This window comes from Pteropus alecto, unplaced genomic scaffold (assembly GCF_000325575.1).
Source record: "Pteropus alecto unplaced genomic scaffold, ASM32557v1 scaffold245, whole genome shotgun sequence".
NCBI classification, from domain to species: Eukaryota; Metazoa; Chordata; class Mammalia; order Chiroptera; family Pteropodidae; genus Pteropus; species Pteropus alecto.
The window spans coordinates 496,690-506,113 of NW_006436669.1; the positions used below are offsets into that span (position 1 = coordinate 496,690).

Consider the following 9,424-nt stretch of genomic DNA (forward strand, 5'->3'; position numbering starts at 1 on the left):
AACTCCCCATGATGTGCTGGGCCTTCACTGAAACTGAGGCAGGATAGTCAGCCTAGGGAAGTTCTCCCTCCCCTCTAGAATGTGGCTCTGGAGTTTTTCCTCAATCCCTTACTAAGCCCTCTCCCTATTTTGATTCCAAGAGTGAGACCCCTGCATGAGAAACAAGTCAAGGCCAGGAGACAAGATAGATAGCCTTGGGCTGCCTCCTCCCCTCCAGGTGGCATGGAAACAGGCCAAGACCTGGAGGCAAGTTGGATATCCTTGGGACAATCCTCCATCTATAAGAAAACAAAAGCTCATGATTTAGACAGCTCCGGGCAGACTCTCTGAGCTGCCCTGACTTTTCTAAGTGTGTACTGGCGCTTTAATAAAACTCGCACTTTCCTGCTTGCTGTTTGTCATGACCTTGAATTCCTTCTCGTGGCATAAGACAAGAACTTAGTCACTGGAGCTCCGGGGTCAGGGTCCCTCTTTGGACTCCCACCATGTCGAGCTCTCTGGCATCACAGACACACCACAGTTCAACTTCTTCCTTTGCCAGATCCCGCTGCCTTCACACCCTCATGGGTGTTGAGCCTGATATCACGGCTCAGAGAACTTTCTGCATGGAAATTCCTGTCTCACAGCTTCTCTGCTGGGGAACCTATCCTATAACACTGCCTAATGAGTTAGGGGAAACAACCCTTGAGTAATCTAAGAAGAGGGCCTGCTCACATCAAGGGTGAAGGCAGAATTCATTACCAGACCTCTCCCATGAAACAATATAGAGAGTCCCCCTGCCTCTGCTTTTTGAAGAGTAGTCTTAGGTCCTCTAGAGAGCACAGGTTTTCCTCAGGTACTAATACAGAAGAACCAGGGTCTGCAAACCTCTGTAAACAGCTAGATAGTAAATGTTTTAGGCCCTGAGGACCATATGGTCTCCATAACAATTACTCAACTCTGCCATTGTAGTGTAAAAGAAGCCAGAGACAATTTCAGCCTTGGAGTGACCACAGTGGATTACAAAACTGGGCTGGCTGTAGCTTGCCCTGGTGTAGAAGAATTGGGGAACAGGAAAGACAGTGACCACCACCTCTCTCCAAATCCTGTACCAGGAGACATCATCCCTTATCCTTGCCCACCCAAATACTCCTCCCTGTGCACCTAAAACTTTATTAGTTCCAATCTCACATGTAAGCACACATCACTGTCATTATAATTTAAAGAAATGTTATTAAGTTGTTATTAAGCTTAAGTTAATGTTGTGCTTTGGTTATTGAACTTACGTTAACTTTACACTTAGGTTATTAAGCAATTAAGTTTACGTTATTAATTTATTAAGATACCTGGACATCTTCTACATGTTGTGGTTTGAAATGGGAAGATGACGGCTGTACTCCGGCAAAATTCACAAATGAAGCCCTTTCCTTGACACAGCTATTAAGAGAAAGAGTCAAAAAGTTAAAATCCTCATTGGTACTATTTATTTTGATGGGAAATCTGAGTCACCACTTTTAAAGAATTTTATAAGCATCAATATTTAAATATCTATGATCCCAGGCTCTAGAAGGAACAGAATGTTATATTCTGTTCCAATGAATCAGAACAATAAATGTGCATTTATTTTGCATGGAGAAATTTCACACCGAGGCAGATTGAGGCACCAGAGGAAAATCATGAGTTTAAACATGTATTCTTAAACGATCTAATTTTGTTTCTGATAGCTGCACTACAATTCTTCAGTCCCTAGAGACAGAGCACCTGTTCCACTGGATCCTGAGTCCACATGGCAGTATTTGGCACATGGCGGCAGATGGGAGTCAAGGAAAGCCCCAAGCAGAGCTGGGCATCCAGACTAAGAAAGAAGTCGCTTGGCTCACGCTTGCATCCCAGCCCTGTTACTTACTAGCAGAAGGACCTTGGCCTGTTACTTAATAGCTATGAACCTCATTTATACTCATCTGGAAATAGTGTTGTCAACACTTCCCTCAGGGTTTGTGAGGATTAAATGATGTAAAACGCAGAACACCCAACACAGGCCCCGATGCATAAGGGACAGCTCAGGGACACATCTGCCCCCTGCGAAACCTCACCTCACAGTGGGCCACGTGAGTGAGAGTAGCTTTCAGAACATCCTTGAGTAAGGGCACCAGCAGCCCTTTCTTCACCCTGAGCAGGTCCTCCAGGGAGAACAGGTGGAGTTCATCAGTCAAGTGTCTGGGCACCTGCTCAAATTCTTTTAATGCACTGCCAGAGAGGAAACAAAGAGGATAAAAGAACCCACCCACACAGAGGCCTAGATAGAATGAAGGAAGGCGGTGGGTAGGCAATTGTTTTCTCCTGGAGCTCACACTTATTTTTTTTAATTCAATTTTTTTCACTAGCTGCAAGAACAAGTTAACCTTACTCATCACTTTATATCTTGCAAGTTCGCTTGGAAACCATGAAATTAAAATTCCATAAATGCTGACTTTAAAAAACTGAATGAGCAATGTGTCTCTTGCAGCTTGCTCATGTACACACAGAGCAAAAGAAAACAATATTATTTCAAATCTTAAAGATTTGTACTGAGATAAAACTCACTACCTTATTGATTCCAGCTAAATTTCATCACTCACAGTTGTCTCAGACTGTTCATGAGCAGGCCTGCAGCACCCAGATCCATGAGTACAGCACTGAGCTTAAGACTCAGGCATCCAACTGTAGGCTGGTCGTAGGCACTTGGACATCCCAGGGGCATTCAAAACTGAACATAACTCTCTCCAAACCCTCCTGATCTCCTCTTGAGTTCCCTAAATCAGAGAGCAGCATCACTAAGCACTACATTCCCAAGCCAGCCACTGCCTATACTAGATTGACATTCTAGAGATGCCAAACCACATTTAATTCTCTATTCAGCCTGGGGTGCTAGCTCACACTGCTTCCTCTTTGCGCGCAGGCTTTTTCTCTAGAAGTCTTGCCTGCTCCCTTCTCCGTCCCATCCCTTATGAACTAAATTCTGCCTCCTCTGCACCTTTGGGGCTCCCTGCACACATGTCTAACACACAGTCCACCACTGAGTTGTTGTGTTTTCTTCCTGGACTTAACATGAGTCCTGTTGATTTTTAAACATCTGAAACACTGAATGGATATTCAAGAACTTTTTGTAGATGCTAAGAACTGTAGGCATTGTTACATGTTATAGACAAGAAAATTGGAGGTCTGAGAAGTAATCAACCCGTCACACCAATGCCATGAGGGAGAGCTCAAAACCAAATGACTGTAGAAGACATGCTCCTCTCCAAAAATTTAATTCAAAAGTAATATATCATCATTAAATAAAAATCAGACACTGAAAGAGTTTTAAAACAAAAAAATTTTAAACCTATGATCCAATTACAATAAATAATCTTAACTCCTTGAATAATCTCTATGTCCATTAAAAATCTCTATCTTTGTCAAAGAATTGAAGCCTATACCTTCATGGCCATGGCTTCCAGAAATTCCACTTCTTGAAGTTTAGCCTAAAGATATATCTATGGATATGGGCAGAGATTCAGCTAAAACCTAGAATTTAAATTTTTAAAAAATTTTTCAATTATAGTTGACACTCAATATTATGTTAGCTTCAAGTATGCAGCATAGTAGTTAGACATTTATTTAACTTATGAAGTGATCCTCCCAATAACTCTGATACTCCCCTAACACCATACATAGTTATTATAATATTATTGACTATATTATTCCCTATGCTGTACTTTGCATCTCTGTGACTACTTTGTAACTGCGAATTTGTACTCCTTAATCCCTTCAGCTTTTTCATCCATCCTCCCAACGCCCCTCCCACCTGGCAACCATCATTTTGTTCTTTGCATCTATGAGTTTGTTTTTGCATTACTTGCTTATTTTTATTTTTTTGATTCCACACATAAAGCAAAATCATATGGTATTTGTCTTTCTCTATTTGACTTCTTTTGCAGTATGAAGGTTCCTCGAAATACTGTCATATGACCAGCAATCACACTTATCCAAAGAAATCCAAAGGACTAATTTGAAAAGACATATGCATACATATGTTCACTGCTACATTATTTACAATAGCCAAGATATGGAAGCAACCTATGTCCATCGATAGACAACTGGATAAGATGTAGCACATATATACAACAGAATATTATTTGGCCATAAAAAATGAAATCTTACCATCTGTGACAACATAGATGAACCTAGAGAGTATTACACTAAGTAAAACCTAGTTTTTTAAATAATAAAACACACTAAAAATATATCTAAATATCTATTAAAATCTATTAGGTTTAATATCTATGAAGATATTAAAACATTTTAATATTAAGGTATTTAAAAATCTATCAGTAATAGGACAATTATGGTCTAGAATACTATACAGCCAATAAAAGTTCAACATACTTTTCTATTAAGGGTTTTTAAAAAGCCGTTGGTATACCCATGCTCACAGCAACACTATTCACAACAGCCAAGAGGTGAAAGCAACCCAAGAGGGATGAATGAACAAACAAAATGTGGTATATACATTCAGCCTTAAGAAAGAAGGACGTTAGGGCACATGTTATAACTTGGGCAAAGCTCGAGGACATTATGCTAAGTGAAACAAGCAAATCACAAATGTACTTTAAAGTAGTCAAATTCATAAATGCAGAAAGTAGAATGGTGGTCACCAAGGGCTTGGGGGGAAAGGGACTGGGGAGTTATTGTTTAATGGACATAGTTTCAGTTTTGCAAGATAGAGAGTTCTGTGGATTGGATGGTGAGTGACGGTTATAAAACAGTGTGAACATACTTAACCGCACTGAACTGTTTATGTAAAAATGGTTAAGATGGAAAATTTTGTTATGTTTATTTTACTACAATTTAAAATAATAATAATAATAAAAAGATAACTTTAAAGAGAGGGTCTGTGTTCTCAAGGAGACCTGAGGCAATTAAAGTTGGCCCTCTGGATCTGTGGGCTGGGTTTTGCATCCAAGGATTCAACCAAACACAGATCAAAAATTTTGAGGAAAAAAAGCCCAGAAAGTTCCAAAAGGCAAAACTTGAATTTGCCATGTGCCATGCACTATGCTGAATCCATGCAAATGAAATGATTGATATGTAAACATACCCTGTTGTAGCCTATATGCAAATATACATTATATGCAAAGCCCCTGTTATTTTATATAAGGGATTTGAGCATTTGGGTATCCACAGGTGTCCTGGAACCAATGTCCCACGTACACCAATGGGCAACTGTACTGTGTTAAGATGCCCTGTGTATTGGAGGAGCCAGACCAGGAGGCACACAGAGGATTAGCAAGTGTGTGGAGGTTATTGGTTTCTCCCAACTCATATGCCCAGACTGTCTCAGCCAATGGTAGTACCTTTTGGCAAACCTGCAGGTCTTCAACAGCTTCTTGATATGAAATAGCTGCTCCTGGATTTCCTAATGTGAGAAACCAAACAGGGCAAAATTTAACTATGATAAAGGACACTGGAAATGTATATGTCAAATTTAAATGATATTTCTAAACTTGAAATGCTACAACTCTATCAAACGAGCCTTTGAAGTCTATATAGCAGGGGTTCATGACTGAGTCCAAAGATCCACAGAAGGTCCAGGATGGATCCAGGTTTTGTGGATCCTGAAGCTTATATGACATTGAGGCTTTAAGAAAAACACACAATTGTGTATAAAAGGAGATCTTGTCATTTGCAATGATATGGATGAAACCGGAGGACATTGTGCTAAATGAAATAAGCCAGACATAGAAAGAAAAAAACTGCATGGTCACACTTATATGTGGTGCCAAATACATAGAAGCAGAGTTGAATGCTGGTCCCCAGGGGCAGGGAAGTGAGGAAAATGGGGAGATGTTGGTCAAAGGCGCATAGCTGCAGTTATGTAGGATGAATAAGTCTAAAGATTTAATGTGCAGTGTGATGACTACAATTAGCAGCACTGACTTGAATACTGGAAATTTGTTAGCAGTAGATGCCAGGTGCTCCCACCACACAAACACACTCAAAAGGGTGACCGTGTGAGTAGATGGCTATATCAGTCGACTAGTAACAATTTCACTACGTATATCAAATCATGTTGCACACTTAAACATATACAATTTTTATTTTAAAAACTATAAATAAAACTTAAAAGATATGTATAAATGCAAAACCATGCATAAATATAAAATTTGGCATGAGGCCTTCACAAGCGCCAGAGCAGACCTGGGGCCTTGAAGCATAAACTCCATCCGCCCCTCAGGGGTGTGTCTGGATCCCCTCTGATGGTGTGATGTGCATTTGTGGCAGCAGGACCCTTTCAGCCACTGGACTGGCTTCCCCCTAAAAGGCAGCAGCTCACCCTCACTTTGTCCAGTTCCTTGGCCTTCGCATACAGGCTGTGGCTGGTGTTCAGCAAATTGAAAATGGGCTGGTGCCATATACTGTTCAGCAACCATTTGGAGAAATTGCTGACGTGGTACTTCCTGAAGTCCCACATAGTTAAGATCCGCGCAGGGAGGCAGGACTCTGCGTATGAGTGGCAGCAGTCACAGAAATACTTGCCTAGGTATTCGCAGTACCGGAGCCGCTTCACAAACTCTGCAGAGCACATAGGGGATGAGCACAAATCAGCTGATGTAGAAAACCTAACCTCGGTGGCCCCACCTCCAATTCCACCCAAGGGTCAAGGCTTGCATTGCTGCTTATTCAACTTCATAGCAGCTGGGAAAGCACCTGGCAGAGACTGGAAGCCTTAAATCATGGCCATTCATGAGCTTTGTTTTTGTGGAACAATGTCAGAAAAATAGAACCTGTCCAAAATATGGCTAGATTTGGGAAATGGGCATTGTAAACTGCGGTGTAGCCAAAAGAGCATGAGATTTGGGGTCTGGACATCTGGTGGGAGTCCAGACTCTGACTCTCACTGGCAGGAAGGCAAAGGGCAAGTTAGAGTCTCTTCACGCTGACTGTCCTGAAGCCACAGAGGCAACTACAAACTGGATTACAGGATATCATACATATGAAAAGTGCTTTTTAAATTGTAAAGCACCGTATATACACTGTTAGAAGTAGCACCTAAAAGAATTCCTGGATAAATCAGTGAGGAAAAAAAATACAAAAATGCACAAAGGATAAGAATAGGCAATACATAGAATGAAGAAATGCAGATAAGCAGTAAAGATGTGACAAACACTCCATCTCGGTAACAAAGACATGCATATTAAAACAGTGAAATAGTTGGTTTTGCCTCAGATTGTCACAGATTTAGAGGATCCAGAGCTGGTGAGGTGTAGAGGGGTGGGCACTCACTCACAGTGCTAACAGGATAGTTACCTCTGAGGGGGACACTTGTATGATATGCTTCAATTCTTAACCAAGCAGCATGAATCTTAATGCTACGACATCAGACAGAAATGCTAACACGCGCACATGGAGATACAGAAAGGTGTTCATCATAGCACATTTATGATGAAGGGGTTGGGAGAGCAACCTAAATATTTATTAAGAAGCAACTGGTTAAATAAGTGTGATGCAATCCACAGTGAAATGCCAGAGCCTATGAAATACATGGAGAGCATAGGCAGTGGACATACAGTAACAAGTATGTATCATGTGACCTTGATTTTGTTTTTTAAAAAATACATATACAGTCTAAAAGGACCCCTACAAAAAAGTCAACAGCAAATAATTCTGGAGGGTAGAGGAAAGGAATTTTGCTCTTTGCATTTTTTAATTTGCTAAAATGAACATATGTTGCTTTTGGAAACATCTCCAACAAAATATATTGACAAGCAAAAGATATAGAGACTAATGCAACAAACACCTGGTTACCTATTATTATCCAGGTGAAGAAAGAAAAAAGCAATTCAGTTAAATCTCCTAGGGTAAATCTAGCATGAGTTGAAGTTCATATTTATCATTCACCATTTGGCTCAAATTAGCTGACACATGTTATGAGGATTAAATGAAATAATGATGGAAAAGCAGCTTCCACAGTACCCAGCATACTGTAGATTCTAAATATAATTTCCCTATAACCATTTTACAAATAAACGAGGTCTGAGTGACCACTGGAGCAAGACTTTATTGAACATTTGATCTGTGTTACTCACTGATTACATATCTTACATATGCTATATCATTCTGTGCTCAAACCCTTTGAGGTCAGGACTATTACTTACACCATTTCACTGATAAAAGCACAAGACAGTAGGTTAAATCACATGCCAGAGGCACACAAAAAATAAGCAGGCAAGCAGAATTCCAACTCAAGTCTGGACTGGGGAAGCTCCAACTTTTAGCCATCATATCCCACACCCCCTCTGCCGCATTCAATGGAAGAGAAAGGCAAGGAGCTAATGCACTTGCAACAAATTATCCTGAAACCTAGGTCACACTCAGAGTTGATTTTTAAATAAGAACAAATAAATACAGCTGATTCTTACTATCTGTAGTAGTTAATGTTCTGTAAAGTTGCCATGAACACTGAATTAGTGAATACTGAAGCATTGCTTCTGGGGAAATACAGAATTGGGTTCCTGCGAGTCTCTCAAAACATTTTCATCATTGATCAACACATAATCTTGTTTTATGTATGTTTTCTGTTTAAAGACATGGCACTCAATACATTTTGTTGATTCTTATCATTGAATTTAGGGCCAACAACACTATCACTCATGTCTGAAGGAAGCTGATCCAATACACATATTTTCTCCGTAAGGTGCATCACAGCCTTCTTGTGTTCAGGAACCCTAGATAGCACTTCAGCGGTATGCTTGGTGCCCCTTTAAACAGAGAAATCGCCAACAAAAGGCACAAAAATGTTTTGTTTTGTTTTTTTTTTTTAAAAAAGGCACTAAATAGACTATCAAAAGGATTTGTTTACTGTATGAGCTCAAAGAAGGCAAAGCATGTCTTTGTTCAACTTCAGATGGAAACGCAGGTATCGAGCAACTCAAATTTCAGGTGACTAATTTTTCAGTGTTTTGTGCATATCTGTGAAAGACTGTGAAAACACTGTGAGTGTAGATTTTGTAGTTACAAATAAATTTTAGGGAGCAAGTGGATTCACAAATACGGAATTTGTGAATAATGAGAATTAAGTGCAAGTGCATACATACATACGGTATTATGAAACTGAATTAATTATGTGACCTGTTTCTAGGGCTGACAAATTATTTGTTAAGAATTTATTAAGTACCTAGTAATTATGTCTGAGTTCTCAAATTTGAAATTTTGAAAAGTCTATTGTATTGCATCTATTTCCCACTCTGGATTAAGATCTCTGATGTGGTAGATAAGGAGTATTAATTTGCTAATGATAGAGCCTTGATATATTTTATATTAAATGAGCAAAAAGGGAGGTATACCCTGGTTCCTGTACTCTACATTTCTGATCAAACTTAGCAAGATAGGAAGAGAAAAGAGAACAGAAAAGGCCTATAAATTT

General features: G+C 39.7%; 1 protein-coding gene across 2 annotated transcripts in view; it reads right to left on the reverse strand.

Annotated features, from left to right (window-relative positions):
- The window catches only part of RUBCNL (RUN and cysteine rich domain containing beclin 1 interacting protein like), a 26,038-nt gene that overhangs the window by 761 nt on the left and 15,853 nt on the right, over positions 1–9,424 (reverse strand). The window contains exons 9-12 of one of the 2 annotated variants that reach the window (XM_006913493.3): positions 6,335–6,573; positions 5,355–5,416; positions 2,073–2,226; positions 1,326–1,416 (exon numbers count right to left, since the gene is read on the reverse strand). In XM_006913493.3, coding sequence (XP_006913555.1) covers positions 1,326–1,416; positions 2,073–2,226; positions 5,355–5,416; positions 6,335–6,573 — 546 coding nt within the window. The remainder of the gene's footprint in view (positions 1–1,325; positions 1,417–2,072; positions 2,227–5,354; positions 5,417–6,334; positions 6,574–9,424) is intronic. The other variant, XM_006913494.3, reaches the window with a different exon arrangement.